Below are 12,572 nucleotides of genomic sequence, written 5' to 3' on the forward strand. Positions count from 1 at the left end.
TTTACTCTTTCTAAATCCATGACTGTGTGGCTAACTCAAATGCTAGCTATAATTTAGCTGATGATACCATCATTGTTGGCAGAATCTCAGATGGTGTCGAGAGGACATACAGAAGCAAGGTATACCAGCTAGTTCATTACTGTTGCAGCAACAATCCTGCACTCAACGCCTGTAAGACCAAAGAGCTGATTGTGGACTTCAGAAAGGGCAAGACAAGGGAACATGAACCAATTCTCATAGAGGGATCAGAAGTGGAGAGAGAGCAATTTCAAGTTCTTGGGTGTCAAGATCTCGGAGGATCTAAACTGGTCCCAACATATCGATGCAGCTATAAAGAAAGCAAGACAACAGCTATATCTCATTAAATGTTTGAAAAGATTTGGTTTGTCAAGTAAAACACTCGTAAACTTCTACAGATGTACCACAGACAGCACTGTCAGCTTGCATCGCTGTCTGGTAAGGTGGTGTGGGAGGGGGGTGATACCGCACAGGATGAAAAGAAGCTACAGAAAGTTGTAAAATTAGTCAGCTCCATCATGGGTACTCGCCTCCATAGTGTCCAGGGCATCTTCCAAGAAGTGGTGCCTCAGAAAGACCAGGCCTATTATTAAGGACCCCCATCACCCAGAACATGCCCTCTTCTCATTGTTACCATCAAGGAGGAGGTACAGAAGCCTGAAGGCACACACTCGTGATTCAAGAACAGCCTCTTCCCCTCTGCCATATGATTTCTAAATGGACATTGAACCCGTGAACTTAACCGCACCTTTTTTTCTGCTTTTGCACTATTTAATTTGACTATTTAAATAAACATATACTTACTGTAATTCAATTTATTTTCTATATTTATAATATAATGCATTGTACTGCTAGGTTAACAAATTTCTCGACGTACACTGATGATATTAAACCTGATCCTGAACTGCCGCTCACCGGATTTTTTTTTGTTTCTCGCATCATTCTTTGTAAACTCTAGAGACTGTTGTGCACGAAAACCCTAGGAGACCAGCAATTTTTGAGATACTCAAACCACCCCGTCTGGCTCCAATAATCATTCCACAGTCAAAGTTATTTAGAACTGATTTTTTTCCCCATTCTGATGTTAGATCTGAACAACAAATAAAGCTCTTGACCATGTCTGCATACTTGTATGCATTGAGTTGCTGCCATAAGATTGGCTGATTAAATGTTTACATTAGTGCCGTGTACAAGTGTGCCTAATAAAGTGCCTACTGAGTGTATATACATACAGTGTACTCCACATTCAATCCCTTCCATCCTACAAATCCTATAATCCAGTTTTCCTATATCCATGTGACAATCCAAGAGTCTTTTAAATGTCCCTATTGTATCAACTTCTTCCACCACCTCCAGCAGTGTATCCAGCTTCCTACCACTCTGACATCTGCCCTAAACTTTCCTCCACTCACTGGTCCTGGCTATCCACTCTATGCCTCTAAGTTCAAAATACATTTATTATCAAAGTATGTACACCATATACAACCTTGAGGTTCACCTTCCTACAGGCAGCCACAAAACAAAGCAGCATAATAGAATCTACTAAAAAAAACCCCACACAACAAAGATCGTCAGACACACAATGTGCAAAAAAAAAATCATGCAAATAATTTTTTTTAATTAACAACAGCACAACAATTGCATAGTCCCCAAAAGTGAGTCCACAGCCACAGAGCCAGGTTCGGCACTGCAGCCAGTCCAGATGTCTGCAGGCCACAGCTATGGAGCTTTACAACCTTTAATACACCTTTGATTCAAAGAGAAAATGCCCTAGCTCGCTCAATCTTTCCTCATAAAACATGCTCTCTAATCCAGTCAACGTCCTGGTTGATGTCGTATGCACCCTCTCTAAAGTTTCCCCATGCTTCTTATAATGAAGCACCCCAAACTTAAATATAAGAATCCAAACGTGGTCTAACCAGAGTTTTAGGGAGATGCAATACATTGCAGTACATGAACTCAGTCTCCTGACTAATGAAAGCCAATGCACCTTAACAACCCTATCAACTTAGAAGGATCTAAGGACTTGGACCTTAAGATTTCTGTTTCTCCACACTGCCAAGAATCCTATATTGACGTTGTACTCTGCCTTCCGAGTTTGATCTTCCAAACTGTATCACTTCACTCTTCTGGATTGAACTCCATCTGCCACTTCTCAGCCTAGCTCTGTATCCTGCTTATGTCCCATCATAACCTACAACAACTTATACTATCCACAACACCACCAACCTTATCATCTAAAGACTTCCTAAGCAACCTTTCCACTTTCTCACCCAAATCATTTAGAAGCATAATAGAGAGCAGGGTGTCACAGGACAGATCCTGTGGAACACCACTAGTCACTGACTAGGCAGAATATGCTCCATCTACTACCTAGTCCTGCCTTCAGTAAAAAAGCCAATTCAAAATCCACATAGCCAAGTTTCCATGAATCCCATGGGATGAACATACCATGGGAAACCTAGTTGAATACTTTACTAAAATCCACATGCACCACATCCATTGACCTACCTTCAATTTGTTTTGTCAGCTCTTCAAAAAACGTCAATCAAGCTTGTGCGATACAACCAGCTTCTCACAAAGCCATGCTGACTATCCCTAACTAGACTGTATTTCTCCAAATGCTCACAAGCCCTGACTGAAAGAATCCTCTCCAATTGTTTACCCACCACTGATGCAAGACTTACTGGTCAATAATTCCTAGGATTATCCCTATTAACTTTCTTAAACAATGTAACAATATTTGCCATCCTGCAATGCCCAGCAATACTCCTGTGGCCAGGGAGGGCACAAAGATCATCATCAATTGCCCAACAGACTCAATCCATTGCTTCCCATAGCTACCTGGGGTATATCCTGCCTGGTCTCAGGGACTTAACCTTTCCTAATATTTTTCAGAAGCTCCAACAGTGCCTCTTTCTTAACCTTGACATGCTCCAGTACATTAGTCTTTTCTACTCACATTCATCAAAAGCCTTTGACTTGATGAACACTGAGAATACTGAAGAAAAGTATTAAGGATCTCCCTGACCTCCTCTACCTCCACACGATTCCCTATTTTTTCCCTGAATGGTCCTGCCCTCACTCTAGTCATCCTCCTGTTCTTCACATAAATTTCCAAAATAATTCAATCAAATTTCAAACAACAATGTAGAATATTCAGTATCATGACGAATCAATCAGAAACAGTCCACAACAGCTGGTTTACATTTACCTATTCTCTTTGGATCTGCAATATCCAATTCTGGCTCCACATAAGGTCGAAGTTCATCATCGTCATCATGACCAGCATTAATCCATCGGTCTTTCATGATTTGCTGAAATTAAAAGAATGCATATTAAACATTAATAAAGCAAGATAAATTGCTAAAAAATGCAGGTTAGGCATCATCCATGGAAAGAGAAATAATTAATGTATTGGATATGGGACCCAAGATTTGTTGGTGCTGATACTCTGAACTATGGTTCTCCCTCATCTTGTTCGTTAATTTTTCCAATTGTTTCTTCCCTCTGAATGCAATGGACCTCCTAACATGGTAATTTTTGTTTCAATCACTGTGTAATTATAAGCTCTTCTTTTAAACAGTGGAACTATTCTTGAACTTTTATTTGATCTATTAGTGCCCAAGTTATTTATTCCCCATATGCATAAACTGTTTCATCATGTTCACCTTAATTAACAATTTCATAATTTTAAGCAAATCCATCACATCTCATCTCCTTTTCAGAGAGGTAAGAACTACAAGCCCCAACAGCTTTATCCATGAAATTTTGGTAACCTTGCTGGAAATGGTTATTTGCACTTCCCCTGATGTTTAAAAAAATTACATTTTTACAGCTTGGAGATAACTGCACAATACGTTTAAGAACAGTAAAAGCAAGGTTATATGTGAAATATCTTCACTTCCTTGATTTTGTACATTACTCTTCCATAATTGAATCCCAGAAATCCATTGGCATTTATTCAAGTCTACTTTCAGCAATTTACTTTGTATATGACTTCTTGAGATTATCTTAATCTCTATTTAACACTTCTGTAATTCTCATTTTTAGTGGAATACTTTGTTCCTAAATTTTCAAGACCACTATTAAGCCAATATTTTCTCTCCTGCGTTTCATCCAATTCCTAGTTTTTTACTCCCACCACCACTCTCCCCACGCTAATCCAATTTCCCTCCATCCACATTCTGTTACCTAAAAGATATGCTTCCAATTATCTTTCTGCTCCAGCTTTATGCCCTTTTCCTTGAACCAATGGATAGTTGCTTCCCTTTTGATCTCGTCACACATCAGGTCAGAAAGGTTCACACTACCAAAATTCCACCCCATTCTTTTCCCCTCCTCTTTTACTGAAATATGAGTATTGTAAATCAATTACTTATTTTTCTTCAATTTTCTTTGGATTACTTGGGGGTCTATAAGAAAGTTCAATAAATACATAAAAAAGCTATTGTATTTGAAATTTTCACTCTTTTCTGAGTTAATTCAAGAGATTTTTGAACCCTGGAATGAAGACAGTCATTGACAGGTAGAAAGGATTGAAAGATAGAAATGTAATTTAAAACATATCTTATTTTAATAATATCACAAGGTGATTATTTCTAAAAAGTCAGATCAATATGTATACTGGCTATTCACTAGCTACATTTTGTAACAATTCTGTTTTTAAGTGTACACTTAATTTTTGGAACTTAAATATACAATGCTGAAATTTGAGGTTGCAAATCTTAACACTGAATTAACTACTACCAATTAAAGTAAGAAAACTTTAAAAAGGTGATTTAACTTTTGCATATGGCTTCTGCTTCCTCACTCTACCTCCATTTTTGTATGATTTCTGATTAATGTATGATGACTCCATCATCTCTTCTTCCTTCCCTTGTGTTTACATAACAAGTGCATTGCACTTTTAGATTGCCAGTCCTGTCCTATTTGTAGCCATATTTCCATTAATCTTATTACATCCATTCCCCTACTTCTACTTAATGCCTCTAATTCATCCATTTTTTTTAATGAAAGGTAAGTTTCTACAGATAATTTAATGTCCATTATTTCTATAATTTACTTATTGAGATACAGTGAAATAATCCCCAATTAATCCTAGCCTAATCACAGGACAAATTATAGTGACCAATTAGCCTACCAAACGGTACATCTTTGGGCTGTGGAAGAAAACTGGAGCACCTGGAAGAAACCCATACGGTCACAAGGAGAACATACAGACTCCTTACAGCTACGAGAATCTAGCTTTAAAGAGCTAATTTATTATTTCTTAAAAGATTTTCATCATGATCAGGTTAAACATTATAACTTTTGGTCTTATTCCTTACATTTCATGTCCTGACATTTTTTTTAAACTAGTGCCCTTAAATATAAATAGTAAAATTAAAAGACACAACATGGATTTTATTTAATTCTTTAAATAGAATAATAATTTCAAAATTCAGTGGAGTGTTTTAACCTGAAAAATTGTAATTCTGTATCAGAGAAATGTTTAATGCTTCAATTTTATCAACTTGCTATATGTTAGTTTTAATTAATTGGGTGCTAATGACATTAATGCTTGGTAATCATTTGCATCAATCTACTACAGTCGGCCCTCCTTATCTGCGGGGGATTGGTTCCAGACCCCCCCCCCCCCCGCGGATAACAAAAAACATGAATGCTCAAGTCCTTTATTTAACCTGTTTCAGTGCAGTGGTCTTTAGGACCCAGCGGAACCCCGGACCTTATTTAACCTGTCTCAATGCAGTGGACATTAGGACTCAACGGTGCAGCTCTGAATCTGCAGTGTTTATGTTCATGAAAATGATGACGATCATGACTGAAATTAAAGTGGAAGTAATAAAGTGATCAGAAAGAGGTAAAACGCCATCGGTCATTGGAAAAGCGTTAGGCTACAGTCAGTCAACGATCAGAACAATTTTAATGGAGCATGTGAAAGGCCCTGCCCCAATGAAAGCTACAATTATTACTAAGCAACACAGTGGTTTAATGATTGAAATACATACGTTTCTTAAGTGTTTTATATGCATAGAAAGGTAAAATATATACTATATACTAAGACAAATGTTTGACTACAGACACTAAATAATACCGGATGTACCTGTTCCGACTTCAAATCCGACTTAAAGACTGACTCAGGAATGTTACTCGTTCATAACCCGGGGACTGCTTGTACTTTAAAATCATCCCTAGATTACTTATAATACCCAATCCAATGTAAATGTTATGTAAATAGTTGTTATACTGTATTGTTTAGGGAATAATGAGGAGAAAAAATAGTCTGTACATGCTCAAACAATGAGAGCTGGAGAGAGAACTTCTGGGCTTTCCCGATCTGCGATTGGTTGAATCCACGGATAAGGAGGGCCGACTGTATACATCTTCAATTTTAAAAAATGGTCCATCATGTTAGATACAGAAGTGATATAAGTATTTTAAGCACAGACTTGTTTCTTGAGATAGTGTGGAATAGGCCCTCCAAGCTGCACCACCCCGCAATCCCCTAATTTAAACAGCCTAATCATGGGACAATTTACAGTGATCAATTAACTTCCCAAACAATACATCTTTGAAATGTGAGAGGAAACTTCAGCATCAGAGGAAACCCAATCGGTCATGGGGAAAACGTACAAACTCCTTATAGATTCATCCTCACTTAGCAGATTCTGCCTCACTAAACCTTTGTACTAAAGTGGTGCCAGTAAATATCAGGGAAGTTCAAAAAAATGCACGACAACAACACTGTTATTTTGGCACCTTTCCAGACTCTGCCTCACAATCTGATCTTCAGTGTCTGCTGCTTTTGGGGGACAAATCTATAGAATGCTCCAAATAGAGTCACTACTCCCTTCCTGTATCCAGCTTCTGCCTAAAGTGACTCAGCAGACAGTCCTGCCATGATGTCCTTTCTTTCTGCAGCTATGATACTATCTCTGATTAGCAATGCTACTCTCCACCTTTTATCTCCTTCCCTGGATCTTTTGAGACATCTAAACCACAAAGCATCCAGCAGCCATTCCTGCCCTTGTGACAGATAAAACTCTTCACGGTCATGTACTGATCCATGCTTTTACGTTCATCACCTCTATTCCTGATACTTCTTGCACTGAAGTAGACAAATTTTAATCCATCCGCTGACTGCATTTATGCCCTATCCACTGCCTATCCTTCCTCACAGGCTCTCTCCATGCTTCATGACTTGTACACCAACTACTCCATCTTCTGACTTATCACTCTGGTTCTCATCACCCTGTCAAACCTGTTTAAACACACCCTACAGCTTTTGCAAACACGCCTGCATCACCAAACACAAACAATACTGATCCATAAAAGATAATCTGGATCTTGTTCAGGGGAACTGCCTTTGAGGTAAGTTCATAGAAAAATGGAAATAAAGCAGATACCTTCAGTGAGGAAATTCCAGAGATTAAGGAATTTGTTGCCATGCCAATGGTTGAAAATTTAAAATGAGTGTGATTAGGAGGCTAGAATTGCAAGTGCATATATCTTGAAAACAGTAACCTTATTTAACTTAAGCAAACAATCAGGGAAAGAAATGGCAAATGGAAAACAATGGGAGCCAAGAGAGCTGTAGTTGATATTTAGATGACCTAAATTTCTGGACGGTAAAATCAGGAATATTTTGGAATTGTTCAGTCTAGAGATAACAAAGGAAAGACAAAAATTGCTGGCAATTTACTAGTTCATGTAGTACATTTAGTACATTGATCAGAATGGATGAGTTGGGCTGAAGGAACAATTTTCATGCTAGATAATTTTACTTCACTGAGATTTCAGCAGTACCTGATATGAAATGGGTCAGGTAATGTTATGGAGGTGCAAGTTAGGAAAGTAATTGATCATGAGGATATATAATCGGAGATGAAGCTCATCTCCAGGTAAAACACTAATTCAATGTGAACACAGAAGGGGAGAGAGAAAAAAATCAAATGCAATGAAAAAGAGTTTGTGAAAAGTGAAGACAATAATTTCGCTACTCCCAACATTTAGAGGAGAAATATTCAAATCTTCTAGAATTTTTTTTAGAGCAGCTCATGGTTGAGCCCACTCAGGGATCAGCTATTCTGGATTGGGTATTGTGCAATGAACTGGAATTAATTAGAGAGGATAAAGGAACCCTTAGAGGGCAGTGATCATAATATGAAGGAATTCACACTGAAATTTGAGAAGTAGAAGTTAACATCAGATATTTCAGCATTACAGTAGAGTAATGGGAATTACGTAGGCATGAGAAAAGAGCTGGCCAAAATTGATTGGAAGGCAATACTAGCACAGATGATGCAGAGTAGCAATGGCTGGAGTTTCTGGGAGCAATTCCGAAAGTGCAGGATATATGCATCCCAACGATGAGGCAGTATTCTAAAGGCAGGATAACGCAACCATAGCTGACAAAATAAGTCAAAGCCAACTTAAAAGCCAAAGAGAGGGCATATAATAGAGCAAAAATTAGTGGGAAGCTGGAGGATTGGGAACCTTTTAAAAACCAATAGGAGACAACTAAAAAGGTCATATAAAAAGGAAAAGATTGAATACAAAGGTAAGCTAACCAATAATATCAAAGAGCATACCAAAAGTTTCTTCAGATATTTAGTGTAAAAGTAAGGCAAGAGTAATAACAGACCACTGAAAAATAATGTTGAAGGGGTAGTACTGGGGGACAAAGGCACTGGTAAGGCCTCACTTGGGAGTATCGTGAGCAGTTTTGAGCTCCTTATCTAAGCAAGGACGTGCTGACATTGGAGAGGATTCAAAAGAGGTTCACAAAAATGATTCCATATATAGGAGCAGAATTTGGCCATTTGGCCCATCAAATCTGTTATGCCATTTCATAATGGCTGGTCCAATTTTCCTTTCATCTTCTGCCTTCTCCCCATATCCCTTCATGCTTTGAACAATCAAGAATCCATCAAGTTCTGCCTTAAATATACCTAAAGACTTGGCTTCCACAGCTGCCTGGGGCAAAGAATTCAACAGATTCACCACTCACTGGCTAAAGAAATACCTCATATCCGTTCTAAAAGGACGCACCTCTATTCTGAGGCTGTGACCTCTGGTCTTACTCTCCCACCATAGGAAACATCCTCTCCACAACCACTCTATCAAAGCTTTTCACCTTTTGATAGATTTCAATGAGGTCACCTCTCATTCTTCCAGAGCCATCAAATACTCTTCATATGACAAGCCATTCAATCCTGGAATCATTTTTGGGTACCTCCTTTGAATCATCTCCAGTTTCAGCACATCTTTTCTAAGATAAGGGACCTCAAACTGCTCACAATACTCCAAGTGAGGCCACACCACTGCTTTATGAAGTCTCAACACTTCATCGTTGGTTTTATATTCTAGTCCTCCAGAATTAAAAGCGAACATTGCAAATAAATTTTAAGGGAATTCTACACGACCTCCAATTCCCTCTGTACCTCGAATTTTTTGTACTTTCTCTCCATTTAGAAAATAGCGAAACCTTTCATTTCTTCTACCAAACTGCATGACCATATACTTCCTGACATAGTATTCCATCTGCCATTATTCTTTGGCCATTCTCCTAATTCTTCTAAGTCCTCCTTTAGCTTCTCTACTTCCTCAAAACTACCTGCCCCCCCACCTATCTTCATATCGTTTGCAAATTTTGTAACAAAGCCATCAATTCTGTCATCCAAATCAAAGACATACAACATAAAAAGAATCAGTCCCAACACAAAACCTGTGGAACACCACTAGTCACCAGCAGCCAACAAGAAAAGGTTCCCTTTATTCCCTCTCTTTGCCTCCTGCCAATCAGCCACTACTTTATCCATATAAGGCTTAAGGAGTATTTGATGGTGCTGGGTCTGTACCCACTGCAATTCAGAAGAATGAAGGGGGATCCCATTGAAACCTATCGAATGTTGAAAGGCCTCAATAGGGTGGATGTGCAGAGGAGGTTTCCGATGGTGGAGAGTTTAACACCAAAGAGGACAGATTTTCAGAATAGAGGGACATCCATTCAGAATGGAGGTGAGAAGGAATTTCTTCAGCCAGAGAGTGGTGAATCTGTGGAATTCTTTGCCACAGGCAGCTGTGGAGGTCAAGTCATTAGGTATATTTAAAGCATAGATTGATAGATTTTTGATTAGTCAGGGCATAAACAGATATGAGGAACAGATAGGAGAGTAGTGTAAAAAGTGAAAAAGAAAGTAGTGAGGTAGTGTTCATGGGTTCAATGACATTCAGAAATCGAATGACAAGGAGAAGAAACTATCTCTGAATAGTTAAGTGTGTGCCTTCAAGCTCCTATACTTCCTTCCTGAAGGAAGCAATGAGAGGAGGGATTGTCCTAGCAAATGGGTTCCTTAATGATGGATGCTACCTTTTTTAGGCATCGCTGCTTGAGGATGTCCTGAACACTGAGGAGGCTAGTGCCTATGTTGGAGCTGATTGAGTTTACAACTTATTTTTATCCATAAACCATAAGACATGGGGATGGGAACAAGTGCAGAGAGACAGACAGGTGTAAACTGAGGGTAGAAGCAAAAAGTAGTAAGGTGAAAAGTAAAAGTGGCAGGCAGGCAAATCCAGGGCAAAAAGCAAAAAGAGCCACTTTTCAACATAATTGTATAAGGGCTAAGAGTGTTGTAAAAACAAGCCTGAAGGCTTTGTGTGTCAATGCGAGGAGCATTCATAACAAGGTGGATTTATAACAATGTGCAGATAGTCATTAATGAATATGATATAGTTGGGATCACAGAGACATGGCTCCAGGGTGACCAAGGATGGGAGCTCAACATCCAGGGATATTCAATATTCAGGAGGGATAGGCAGGAAAGAAAAGGAGGTGGGGTAGCATTGCTGGTTAGAGAGGAGATTAACGCAATAGAAAGGAAGGACATTAGCCAGGAGGATGTGGAATCAATATGGGTAGAGCTGCATAACACTAAGGGGCAGAAAATGCTGGTGGGAGTTGTGTACAGGCCACCTAACAGTAGTAGTGAGGTTGGGGATGGCATTAAACAGGAAATTAGAAATGTGTGCAATAAAGGAACAGTAGTTATAATGGGTGACTTCAATCTACATATCGATTGGGTGAACCAAATTGGTAAGGGTGCTGAGGAAGAGGATTTCTTGGAATGTATGCGGGATGGTTTTCTGAACCAACAAGAGAGCAGGCCATTCTAGATTGGATATTGAGCAATGAGGAAGGGTTAGTTAGCAATCTTGTCATGCGAGGCCCCTTGGGTAAGAGTGACCATAATATGGTGGAATTCTTCATTAAGATGGAGAGTGACATAGTTACTTCAGAAACAAAGGTTCTGAACTTAAAGAAGGGTAACTTTGAAGGTATGAGACATGAATTAGCTAAGATAGACTGGCAAATGACACTTAAAGGGTTGACGTTGGATATGCAATGGCAAGCATTTAAAGATCGCATGGATGAACTACAACAATTGTTCATCCCAGTTTGGCAAAAGAATAAACCAGGGTAGTGCACCCATGGCTGACAAGGGAAATTAGGGATAGTATCAAGTCCAAAGAAGAAACGTATAAATTAGCAAAAGAAAAAGCGGCACACCTGAGGACTGGGAGAAATTCAGGGACCAGCAGAGAAGGACAAAGGGCTTAATTAGGAAAGGGAAAACAGATTATGAGAGAAAGCTGGCAGGGAACATAAAAACTGACTGTAAAAGCTTTTATAGATACGTGAAAAGAAAAAGATTGGTCAAGACAAATGTAGGTCCTTTACAGTCTTAAACAGGTGAATTGATCATAGGGAACAAAGACATGGCAGACCAACTGAATAACTACTTTGGTTCTGTCTTCACTAAGGAGGACATAAATAATCTTCCGGAAATAGTAAGGGACCGAGGGTCTAGTGAGATGGAGGAACTGAGGGAAATACATGTTAGTAGGGAAGTGGTGTTAGGTAAATTGAAGGGATTAAAGGCAGATAAATTCCCAGGGCCACATGGTCTGCATCCCAGAGTGCTTCAGGAAGTAGCCCAAGAAATAGTGGATGCATTAGTGATAATCCAGAATCTAAGGAGTTTTGAAAAATTAGTTCCTGAGGATTGGAGGGTGGCTAATGTAACCCCACTTTTTAAAAAAGGAGGGAGAGAAAAACCAGGGAATTATAGACAGGTGAGTCTGACATCGGTGATGGGGAAAATGCTAGAGTCGGTTATCAAAGATGTGATAACAGCACATTTGGAAAGAGGTGAAATCATCGGACAGAGTCAGCATGGATTTGTGAAAGGAAAATCATGTCTGACGAATCTTATAGAATTTTTTGAAGATGCAACTAGTAGAGTGGATAGGGGAGAGCCAGTGGATGTGGTATATTTAGATTTTCAAAAGGCTTTTGACAAGGTCCCACACAGGAGATTAGTGTGCAAACTTAAAGCACACGGTATTGATGTGGATAGAGAATTGGTTGGCAGACAGGAAGCAAAGAGTGGGAGTAAACGGGACCTTTTCAGAATGGCAGGCAGTGACTAGTGGGGTACCACAAGGCTCAGTGCTGGGACCCCAGTTGTTTACAATATATATTAATG

General features: G+C 39.1%; 1 protein-coding gene across 3 annotated transcripts in view; it reads right to left on the reverse strand.

Moving 5' to 3' along the window:
* Positions 1–12,572, reverse strand: part of mark3a (MAP/microtubule affinity-regulating kinase 3a) — a 164,136-nt gene that overhangs the window by 49,671 nt on the left and 101,893 nt on the right. For all 3 annotated transcript variants that reach the window (XM_059958618.1, XM_059958612.1, XM_059958623.1), the window contains exon 10: positions 3,233–3,335. In XM_059958618.1, coding sequence (XP_059814601.1) covers positions 3,233–3,335 — 103 coding nt within the window. The remainder of the gene's footprint in view (positions 1–3,232; positions 3,336–12,572) is intronic.

Source organism: Hypanus sabinus, chromosome 2 (assembly GCF_030144855.1).
Source record: "Hypanus sabinus isolate sHypSab1 chromosome 2, sHypSab1.hap1, whole genome shotgun sequence".
In the NCBI taxonomy this organism is placed as follows: domain Eukaryota; kingdom Metazoa; phylum Chordata; class Chondrichthyes; order Myliobatiformes; family Dasyatidae; genus Hypanus; species Hypanus sabinus.